At 53.1% G+C, this 11,636-nt stretch overlaps 1 protein-coding gene across 1 annotated transcript; it reads left to right on the top strand.

The window, feature by feature from the left end:
* The first annotated feature begins 3,581 nt into the window (after positions 1-3,581).
* On the top strand, positions 3,582-9,909 carry YIPF5 (Yip1 domain family member 5). Its single transcript, XM_059483779.1, has 6 exons — positions 3,582-3,667; positions 3,868-3,976; positions 5,125-5,291; positions 6,183-6,328; positions 7,872-8,053; positions 8,878-9,909. The coding sequence occupies exons 2-6, from the start codon at positions 3,876-3,878 to the stop codon at positions 9,038-9,040; spliced, it is 759 nt and encodes a 252-aa protein (XP_059339762.1). The 5' UTR covers positions 3,582-3,667; positions 3,868-3,875; the 3' UTR covers positions 9,041-9,909.
* The last annotated feature ends 1,727 nt before the right edge of the window (positions 9,910-11,636 follow it).

Raw genomic sequence — 11,636 nt, 5'->3', positions numbered from 1 at the left:
CAGCCCTGTTCCCTGTAACATTCTGTGCTTCTCAGCAGGCTCGTGTCTGAGCACTGAGCCCAGCAATGTTTCCCAGGGCAGAACTCCATCAAGCCAGCAAGAAGAGGGCAGCTTCTGAGGAGGGTGGCATGGCAGAGGAACAAGGAATGTCTGCACTGGGTCTATCATGAGGGCCAGTGGTTTCCCTGAGAGGCAGAAACCGTGTCTTGCACTGGTGCTCCCAGACAGGACTGCCAATCCAGCCCCAAGCCACGGCAAAGAGCAGAGCCTGGGAGGAGCCAGTCCCAGACTCCTGTGAGTTCCAGCCCCCTAACCCAGACACCTCTCCAGCAGGGCTGCATCCTTCCCATCAGCCAGCTCCAGAGCTCCCTGCAAGGCAAGCCAGGCAAGAACAAGTGCTACCGAGCTAAATCAGAGATTATCCCCTGATCCAGCAGTGTGAATTACACACAGTGAAATTCTCATCTGCTCAAATCCAGCAGTACGTGCGAATGGGAAGCCCTAACAAATCTTTCCCTTTGAAGAAAAAGCATAAAGCAACACTAAATGGCTGAGTGTTCCTGAGAAAGGATCTTCCAGCAAAGAGCGTGAGTGCCATGAAGGCGGGTTTGTTCACAGAGTAAAGCATTACGCAGATTTGCCCTTGATCTTTTATTCATAACTCAAGTGCATAATGTATTTCCATCCCAAACAAGCAAAGGGGAAGAGCAGCTCTCCCAGCTGCTCAGGATGCGAGCACAGGCTGGGAGCAGGGCTCAAATGGAGACACGACATCGCTTTCTGCCACGGTGTATCACACAGAGAGGGATCACAGCAACTCTTTACTCCTTCTGGCGAGAACCAGACCCACAGCACACGCACAGCACAAGGGCTGAGCCTTCCAAAAGCTGACAGTATGAGGGAATCATGTTCCAGTGATCTCCATATCAATCACTGCACATCGGGGAACATTCTGGAGAATAATTGATATATGTGTGCTGACAACTCCTCTGGAATTCCATGGCCACTGTTCAACAAAGCAATCTGCTACACAAACAGCCCTGACCCTGCAAGAGAATCAGCACATACAGGCAGGCAGAGACCTCATGGACACATCAGCAACCGAGGACTAAAATCAAACAAAAATCGCTGTTTTCAGTCTCCCATCTGCAAAGTGCTTCCTTCCTCCTTTTCAAGTTCTGCCATAAGAAGGCCTATTTCAGCAGACATCTTCCTCCTCTCCCTTTCCCCATCCTCCCATTCCTCCAGAGTTCTTTGAATAATACTTTTATTCTCAGTCTGATTCAAATTATTCTGTTATTAACAGTGGTGTAATTAAAGTGTGTTTTTTAACATCACAGCTAAAACAACGCTTTGGTAACATTATCATGACACCAGCACTGTGTAACCCGTGTACTAACCGAGTACTTTTAGGAGTACTTTTACTCTTTCCAGGTTGGAGCCATTTCAAGGTCTCCTGCAAATCCAAATTCCCTGTCCAGGTGGATTTTGAGGCCAGGTGGGGCCTGGAGCAATCTGGGCTATGGATAGGATGACTTTTAAGGTCATTTCCACCCCAAAGCAGTGTGGGATTCTGGCATTGCATGGTAGCCCCCGGTGCAGCTGGAGCTGGTGCCTGGGCAAAGGGATGGTGCCTGGTGTTTGGTGTTTGGAGTTTGGTGTTTGGTGCCTCCCCAGGCTGCAGTTCCAGGCAGTCCGTGGGCTGCCCTTCCCAAAGCATCGGGACGGAGCAGCTGTGCAGCTGCAGTGCCTGCCCTTCCCACACCATCAGAAAGGAGCAGCTGTGCAGCTGCAGTGCCTGCCCTTCCCACACCATCAGAAAGGAGCAGCTGTGCAGCTGCAGTGCCTGCCCTCCCCACACCATCGGGACGGAGCAGCTGTGCAGCTGCAGTGCCTGCCCTCCCCTTGACCCCACGGGCTGTGTCAGAGCAACCCCTGCCCCGGAGGGCTGGGAGTCCATCCTGTGTGTCCCTTCAGCAGTGCTGAGATGCCTGGTGCAGGGAGCGCTCATCAATGAAAGCTCGACCTAAGCTGTCAGGAAATTCTAACAATCTAAGCAAACCCAAACAGGTTTCTCGGCAGAGAGCGTTTCCCCAGCAGGTCCCAATTGCACAGCCCAGCGCCTGGGGTTTGTGTCTCATTTGCCTGCCCAGTGAGCTGCAGCGAGGCACACAGCTCAGCCCAGGGGCGCTAAGCCGCAGCCATCAGGTGCAGCCCGCACACTGTGCAGCTCTCGCATGAACGCTGGCATCGTCTCAGCCTCCAAACACTCATTCTCCTAAAGCGGAAATTTGCATGAAGCAGCTTACGGCACAGTTACTGATCTGTTTTCCGTGGCTGCAATTCTCCTCTGTACTCCATTCAGCTCTACAAAGTGATATATTTCCTGGGAGCCTGTTCTCGCCAGTGCCATGGACTCTGCACCGTCAGATCTGCTTTGCAGGTGAGGCTTGGAACAGGGCTGTGATTTAAATACAGCCACTTCACCGGCAGAATTGTACATACACAAGTTTGTAACAAAATGACTGTAACTGTGTCCTGAGCCAAAATGAATTTAAAAAACCAAAGGAAAAACCTACACATACTTAAACCAGGAACATTGCCTGCATAATGTCGTGTGCCCACGGCTGGTGCTCGGCTCCAGGAGGCTTCCAGAGCTCAGAGCACATCATGCATGGGATGGAAATGGTTCTGGTGCAGTTCTGAGCCTCACCAGCGAGGTGTGAAACAGGGATAAAGCAGCAGCCCTGACTGAGCTCATTGGGAAGTTTCAGCTGCATTTCCCCAGCCAGGGTTTTCTGACTGCCGCCTCAAAGCCCACCTAAGCCACAAAGCTGGGCTGCTCCTCCCTGTGCTCAGCTCCAGGACATGAGAGAGTTAATAAAAATAAATTCTAGTTAACAGGTTTCTAAAGGCTGCTGAAATCCTTTTCCCCAGCCCTGTTTATAAGCAGTGAGTGACCCTAAAAGGAGCTTCTCCACATGAGAGCGTGTTCACAGTGCCAGGCATGTCAGCTCCCTCAGTGGCCCCGCATTCCCAGGTCCGCCAGCTCATTTGGGAGGGATGGGCCAACAGCCGGGCTGTGATACAGGAAGACTCACAGCTCTAGCAAAACTATTTTCGTGTGGCACAGGAAAATATTTCTTGTGGATTTATGAAAGGGAGTGAAGCCGCTGCACCGGAGCCACACCGACCCCGTGTGGCTGAGCCTGGGCTCCAGGGAGCGCCGGGCTGAGGGAAGGCGGGGCTGAGGGAGGGCCGGGACCAAGCCGGGCTGAGGCGGGGCCGGGCCGGGCCGGGCTGGGCCGGGCTGGGCTGGGCTGGGATGAGGCGGGGCCGGGGCGGGGCCGAGGCGGGGCCGGGGCGGGGCCGGGGCCGGGGCCGGGGCCGGGGCGGGGCCGGGGCCGGGGCCGGGGCCGAGGCGGGGCCGGGGCCGGGGCGGGGCCGGGGCCGGGGCGGGGCCGGGGCCGAGGCGGGGCCGGGGCCGGGGCCGGGGCCGGGGGCGGGGCCGGGGCCGGGGCCGAGGCGGGGCCGAGGCGGGGCCGGGCCGGGGCTGTCCCGTCCCGCGCGTGCGCGGAGCGGCGCGCGGTGTCCCGGAAGTGGAGGCGCGGCCGTGACACGTCGCAGGGGCCGCGGCGGCGGGAGCGGGGCCGGGCCGGGGCCGCAGGTGAGGCCGGGACCCGGGCAGGGAGCGGGACCCCGGGCAGGGAGCGCGGGGCACGGACGGCCCGGGGCCCAGGGAACGGGGCGCGGGGCGCAGCGCGAGGTCCCGGGCCCGCGGCGGGGCCGAGCGGCGGGAGGGACAGCGGGCAGCGCCGCGCGGGGCCGCTCGGGCCGGCCGCAACCCGCCTCGCTGGTCTCTTGCAGAGAGGGCGATGTCCGGGTTCGACGGCTTCAACACCGAATTCTTCCAGACCAGTTACAGCATCGAGGACCAGGCGCAGCCCTACGACTACGGCGGGCGGCCGTACAGCAAGTAACTCGTGTGCCCTGCCGGGCACGGCATCCCGGGGCTCGGCTTGGGGCACCCCAGACCTTATCCCGTCCCCCCCTGCCATGGCAGGCACCCCTCCTGCTGTCCCAGGCGCTCCCAGCCCTGCCCAGCCTGGCCTAGGGCACTGCCAGGGATCCAGGGGCAGCCGCAGCTGCTCTGGGCACCTTGTGCCAGGGCCTGCCACCCTCCCAGGGAGCAGTTCTTTCCCAATATTCCATCCAGCCCTGCCCTCTGGTACTGGGGAGCCATTCCCCTTGTCCTGGCACTCCAGGCCCTTGTTCAAAGTCCCTCTCCAGCTCTCCTCTAGGCTTCCTTAGGGTACTTCTGGGACAGTCTGTGTCTCCAGGAAAGTTTTGGCACTTCAGCCACCTGCTGGTTTCTGGAAATGAGTCCCGGTTGTTCTGTTGGATGGAGAGCTGAACTCTCTGTAAATGGAGATCTGAAGGAATATTGTGTTCAATTCTCTGCCTGGTAGATTTAGAGCAAGTGTTAGAAGATTAAAGGACAAGCCAAATGAACAGTTTTAATTATATGAGTGATCTGCATGTCCTTGGGAGAAGAAATACTGTTCTTCTGCAGCTCCATCTCCAGCCACTCACTTGGGAACTAGGAATTAGTGTCACCTTAGTGAGCCTGCAGTGTCCTGGTGGCTGCCAGGCTGCAGCAGGGAGGTGTGGAGGGTGTTCCTGGGGCAGGGGGATCCTGGCAGCCCCGTGTGAACATCCAGCCTCGGGCTGAGGGCTTTGCTCCCTCCGTGTGATCCCTGAGATGGGTGAGCAGGTCAGTGCCATTTGTGACCCGAACAAATGTGCCCCTGTGCTGGACTCTGCTGACACGAGGAGTTCTGCATTTTCCTTCTGTTTCCTAGTTAAAGATTTTGGAAGTGTTTATGGAAATCTCTGTGGTGAGACTTGGGATAGATTAGTGGCAGGAATACCTGAAGAGTTGTTTAGGGCAGAGGGTGGCTTTGGTTGGGGTTTTTTGTGGAGGACCTGTGGGACCACGTTGTGGAACTTTTTAACAGAGATGGAAGGGTTGGCTGTGACATACTGACTGGAAGAAGCTTTGCCTTGCAGGAGGTGTTTCAGCAGCAGCTCTGGGTGTCCCTAACGTGGGGTTGTGCTTTGCAGGCCCTATGGAGGCTACGAGTACCCCCAGCAGGCTGGCTTTGTGCCCCACGACATGATGCAGCAGCCCTACACGGGGCAGATCTACCAGCCCACGCAGGGCTACACCCCAGCCTCAGCACAGTCTTTTTATGGAAGCAACTTTGAGGACGAGCCTCCGCTATTAGAAGGTATAACTTTGCTGTGGCCTAAATCCAGAACTCCTCCTAGTTTGGGGGTAAGTTGGTAGCAGCGCGTGCATTCCCTGCTGCTGCGACTGCTCAGTGCGTTTGTAGTTCTCATTGAATTTTTTTAACCTGTATTTTGGCATGTGAAATCCTTGTTCTTGTGTGAACTTCTCAAGTTGGGAATTTGTGCTTTCTTGCTTCACACCAGATTAAATCATTTAATTGGGAGACCTGACTTTGTGGCAAAACACTCAATATTCCTCACGTTGCAAATAATAATTGTAACTGCCCACTTTGTAAAGTAAGTGCCTGCAGGTGCTGTGAGTTGATTCTTGGTTAGAATGGGAATGTTTCGTTGCTAACAAGGAGTGCTAAACACTGCAGAAATGCCTGTGTGGAGTACAGCCTGTGCAGAGTGCCAGGCTGGATATTCAGCTAAGGCTGGCTTGCTGGGATCAGATTCCAGCTTATTTCTGTTATTTTTCATTTCCCAGCAACTGAATAAACTGTCCCTGTTACAGGGTGGAGAGACAGGCATCTGTCACACCTGTCACCTGTCCCCTGGCATGATACCTTCCACCCCTTGGGCTTTTTTATTAATTTATTTCCATCAGTAAAACAGGATCAGGGAACTGGGCTGAAAGCACCTCTGTGAACCCACAACTCTGTGCTTGGGCTCTTCCCTGCTCCTTCAGAAACCACCTGGGCCCTTCCTGGCACCCGAGACTGGGCCTGTGTGCAGGCAGCAGGAGGAGAGAGGGGAGGGCTCAATGCCCTGGTGCCCACCATGGATCTGGGGGAGATGGGAACTGGAGAGGCAGGGAACACAAAGAGGGGAGCAAGTGGGGCAGCCAGGAAGGGAAGAAATGAAATCCGTGTTGTGTTCCCTTGCAGAATTGGGGATCAATTTCGACCACATCTGGCAGAAAACACTAACGGTGCTGCACCCCCTGAAGGTGGCTGATGGCACCATCATGAACGAGACGGACCTGGCGGGGCCCATGGTGTTCTGCCTGGCCTTTGGGGCCACCCTGCTGCTGGTGAGGCACTGCCACGGGGGCTGCTGGGCACAGCTCTGCTGGGAAGGGCTCCTGGGGCTGGGCACGGGGCCAGGAAAGCTCATCCTGCCCGTGCAGTGTCCTGAGTGGGAAGGGACCCCCAGGGATGATCAGAGGCCAGCTCCTCGCCCTGCACAGCACAGAAATTTGTGTGTGCATGGGAGAGGTGCTGGGGCCTCACACTGCTGGGGTGGGTGAGCTCTGTCACGCCAGGTGGGATTTCAGTGTCAGCTCCCTCTGGAGCAAACCTGCTCCCACACTGCTTGTGTTGCTCCATGGGGTTGGCACTGCTGGAGTCTGGTCAGTTTTTCTAACTGAGCTTAATTGGAATAATTGTGCTTTAATGGCTCAAAGATGACAGCAAACAGTGTTCCTTGGCATTGAAAGCTTCAGGGGTTTTAATCTGTTCTAGCTTTAAATGCTTCAGGCACTGCTTGTCATTTCTGCCTGAAATTTCACATTGCTGTGACAGTTAAAACACACTCTGGTACCAAGGGGCCTTCAAGCCTACTTTAATAAGTAACTTCTATTTATGGAAAGTAGGCCAGTCAAATTAATGAACATGTTTAGAATAGATACGTTTCGATTTTCTTTTCCTAAAAATTTATTTCTCCTGTGTGCTTTTTAAAAAAATCCATGGAATGTTGTGGAAGGAAGTGGGCTGAGCCTGGCTCAGAGGTTGCACAGTTGTGCTTGTTTCCTGTGCTGCTTGGGAAGGAGGAGAGCTGGGTCTAAGCACATCCAGTGAGAAGTTGTTGGAGGGGGACTCTGGAAGCTGCACAGCCCCCTGTCCTGCAGGGTGCCTCGGGCAGGTGCTGGAGGGGAGGCAGCAGTCTCAGCCTGGGAAAACCGGGGGATGCCCTGAATACATGGACATAAGCCACATGTGCATCCCCTGTGCTTATGAACAAGCAAATTTGGGTTTGGCTTTTTAAAATCTCCCTCAGCTAATATCAAGTTCACACGCAGTGCTTGGCAGCTCAGCCTCAGCTGTTCCTGGGATTTTTAAAACAGTTCTCTTTGTGCCATAACTTTGTGCATTCTACCACAAATTAAAGGGCTTCAGCTCTGGGTTTGTCAAGAAGTTCCTGAATTACAGTTTTGTTGTCTTTACATACCAGTTCTGTAGAGATCATTATTGCAAATAATCAATCAGCATGAGAAGTCCTTGATAAACCCTAAACAGTTCCTGGGCTGAGATCAGGGAACAATAACCAGATCAGAACCTGTTCATTAAGGTCCACAGAGTCAGGAGGAATTCCAGGCTCCTGGAGCATGAGATGTCTGGGACTCTGGGGGGAAACACTCCCTGTGGGATGGGAGTGAGGGAGCTGGGGCTGGGGAACAGTGCCTGTGCCCACCCCTGCTGTGTTCCAGGGTGGGTGGGTGGGTCTGCTTCCCTGGGCTGCTTCCGTCCTGGGCCGGTTCCATCCTGACCCCAGTCCTGTGCTGGGTCCGTCCTGACCCCATCCCAAACCCCATCCTGTGCTGACCCCGTGCTGACCCGGAGCTGTGCCCGCTGCAGGCTGGCAAGATCCAGTTCGGGTACGTGTACGGGATCAGCGCCATCGGCTGCCTGGGCATGTTCTGCCTGCTGAACCTGATGAGCATCACCGGCGTGTCCTTCGGCTGCGTGGCCAGCGTGCTGGGCTACTGCCTGCTGCCCATGATCCTGCTCTCCTCCTTCGCCATCGTCTTCTCTCTGCAGTAAGTGCTGCTCTGTGCCCCTGGGCACGGGGCCCTGCTGCCACGGGAGGGAATCTCTGCCAGGGGTTTGCAGCTCAGTGCTGCAGCTGTGTGTCGTTTGAGTGTGGCAGGAATCTTCGGTAAGGACAAGAATTAATTATCAATGCCTTCAGGTATTTACTGGGGGAAGGGGGTGAATCCTGCCTTGACCTCCTCTAAGTCATTAAACAGCTTTTGAATACCTAGGCTCCAAGAGCAAGCTCAGGTTTGTTTTCAGCCAGCTCTGAATCTGACAGGTCTCAGCACCTGTAAAGTCTGAAAATAATTGTTATTGAAGACACAAATTAGGATTATACAAATACAAGAAAATGAGAGCGATTTGTCTTGGCTTTGCAAATTTAGGGACTGAAAAGAAACAGCTTGGCACAGTTCTTGTACTCAGTGCTTTGAAATTTTCATATGCATAGAGTTAATTTTGAGGGGGCTTTCTACTGTCATAACTGACTGATACTCTTCTAAAATTCTAGAATCCCAGAATGGTTTGCGTTGGGAAAGCCCATCCAGTGCCACCCCTGCCATGGCAGGGACACCTCCCACTGTCCCAGGTGCTCCAAGCCCTGCCCAGCCTGGCCTTGGGCACTGCCAGGGATGCAGGGGCAGCCCCAGATGCTCTGGGCACCCTGTGCCAGGGCTTTCCCAGTGCTTTTAGTGGGAATATTTCATTTAATGCCAAATGCTGAAATTCATCCCAGAACCTACACAAGGTGTTGGCTGAGTCCAGGTGTGACTCCTGCAGGTGGACATTCCCAGGGCTCACAGGAATTCTGTTTTTTCTGCCTTTGCAGGGGGATGATGGGGATTATTCTCACGGCTGGAATTATTGGCTGGTGCAGCTTTTCTGCTTCCAAGATCTTTATCTCTGCCTTAGCCATGGAGGGCCAGCAGCTGCTCGTGGCCTACCCCTGCGCGTTGCTGTACGGAGTCTTCGCCCTCATCTCCGTCTTCTGAACAGACTCTGGGGGCCAAAAGGAAAATCCCAGCGTGGAACATGGACTTGGACCAGAAACAGCTGCAAACAACTGTCTCGTGTTGCTATCATGAAGCTTAGACCTGTTTGAATCACCTGGAACAATGGAAAATGTCTCGTGTTCACTTTTTTAGGACCTTGAATACTGTTTTCAATGACCTGGAGATTCCAGAGCTTTAATACGTGTTCATGCTTATCAAGTTCCTGTGATTTCTTTCCCATTCCTAGATATTTAGAAAAAGTAACTTTCCGTTGTTTATTTGAGGGTTGTGATTTTTGTTCGTTTAGTTTTGTTTTGTAGGGGAGGGCGAAGGGTTGCAGTTGCAAATTGGTAGAATTTTATCCAAAACAGTTAAAGGAGCTGCTGTGGATTTGGGGGACTCTGGATAAATCTGCAGGAAAGAGGAACCTGTTTCCTGACCCCTCTCACCAAAAATGCACAGATGAACAAAAGTAATTAGAGTATTTCCTGTATTTTAACCAATATCCTCCTAAGCTCTCCAGTCTCAATTATTTGTTCATTTGCTGTGAGAGTATTTCAGGATTTAAGATACTTAAATTATGAAGTAGAAAACAGATGCTTAAAAGTGAAAGGGATCTGTGATTCTGTCACACTTGAAACATGACCACATTGGGATGTCTGTAGCTTTATGTTAACTGGGGTTTCTGAAGGACGTGGGCAGAGGTTCCTTCCCTCATGGTGCATATTCTGCTGGGTAGATGAAGAGGAATCTCTCTCACAGTGCTTCCAAGGAAAACACCATTTGGAAAACGTTATGCTTGTCAGTATTGTAGTTATTGTAAAATAATTTAAGGCATATTGATTAAATTTTCCTTAAATTTTGAAAAAGGTGTTTGATTTTCCTAACCTTTATTTTTGATGTTCACTTACTAAAATAGACTTTCTTGTTGAAACAAAATCGCATTTAAAATTGAATTCATTGGGTGGCTTTGGTGTTTGCTACAGTGAGTGAAGAGCAGGAGGGAGCTCCTGTCCTGTGTCTGTGCAATTCAATAGCATTGATTGCCAATGAGTCTAATTAAACACAGTTCTAGGGCACAGAAGAGCTCCCTCAGCTGCTTGAGCAAGTCAGGTTCTAGCACTCTAATATTGTACTTTGAGAACAGCTAATTCAGCTTAGCCTGCACATTCCAGAGGGAAAGTTCTTACAGCCTTGCAGTGATTCCATAGGTGCCTTCCAGGGTGATCACCTGGGTAATAAAATACTATAAATAATGTTTTCTTTCACCACAGCATGAGCAGACTTGAGTGCACAGGAAGAACAACGCAGTGTTGCCCTGGCAATAGAGCTGCTGAGTTTGGAGGAACCATAGGAAAAGGGATTTATTTAGATTTAAATGTTCACAAAGTCAGCAGTGGAGGACACTGCACGTTCTCCTCCAGCAGCGAGGGCTGACCCAGGAGTTTCCTCTCACAGAATTTAGCAGTTTGTAACTGAATTTCTAAGTGGTCTCTGGGGAGCAGAGAGAAGCAGATGAGGAGCAGAGAGAAGCAGATGAGGGCAACACTTGACTTCGTGGAGGACTTGATAAAAACCAGTTATGTCTAGAGTGGTTGTCTTAAAGATCCCAAACTTCTGGTTCAGTAATTAATGTGATTGCCTCGACTCTTTATTGCCTTTCCAAAATCAATCCCATCGATTTTCCGTAATGAAGTTTTGTCCTAGTTCTTGCTTCAATTTTAGTTACATTTCAGATGATTCAGTCTCCCAGTCCCATAGAAAGGCAAGAGTGGAAGCTGGAGCTCTGCACTCCCACATTTGCCTTTCTCAGTTAGGACTTCTCTTTCCACGTCTGAGCTCCCCCACAGTCTGTCCCCACCCTTCTCACCTGGCTTTCAGCACTGCGTTATCCTGCTTTGGCTCCCTTTGTGTCGCTCAGGTTATAGCACCAAACAAATGCTGCAGTTGCCTTTTCAAACCCCCTTTTGTTACTCTCCCAATACTGAAATCATGCCCTGCCCTGCAAGAGCTGTGAGTTGCCTTTCCCAGTCTGTCCGTGGTTTCCTGGGCTGTTGGTGACAGTGGCAGTGGCAGTGTTTTTCAGGTCCCCTGTGCTGTGGGGCAGCTGCTGCCCCTGGTTCTGTTTGGTTCTGTTCGGTTCCGTTCGGTTCCGTTCGGTTCCGTTTGGTTCTGTTTGGTTCCGTTTGGTTCTGTTCGGTTCCGTTTGGTTCCGTTCGCTTCCGTTTGGTTCTGTTCTTGTCCCAAATTCCCAGGCCCATCCCGTGCCAGCCTGCGTTGTTAACGTGCTGCTGCGTCTGTCACCGCCGTGGGTGTGGAGCTGCTGAGGGCCGGCTGCAGGGACAGCGCTGGAGCGTTCCCCGGGGCTCTGTGTGCTGGCACCGGGCTGGCACCGTGCCCTGCGGGCGAGGGCTGGGCCGGCACGGCCGGGAGGGGTCACCTGCAGCCGCTGTCACCTGGGGCCGGCTCTGCCAGCAGCAGCGTTCAGGCTCGGTACCGGGTTTAGGGACTGCGGTAGCGACAGAGCTGCCCGAGCCTTGGCCCCACGCCCCGGCTGCTGCCCGGACACGGGGCAAAGCGAGAGCGGCTGTCCCGG

This window comes from Ammospiza nelsoni, chromosome 16, assembly GCF_027579445.1.
Source record: "Ammospiza nelsoni isolate bAmmNel1 chromosome 16, bAmmNel1.pri, whole genome shotgun sequence".
Lineage (NCBI taxonomy): Eukaryota > Metazoa > Chordata > Aves > Passeriformes > Passerellidae > Ammospiza > Ammospiza nelsoni.
Note: the sequence above shows the minus strand (reverse complement) of the source record. Positions and strands in the feature narration are given on the sequence as shown.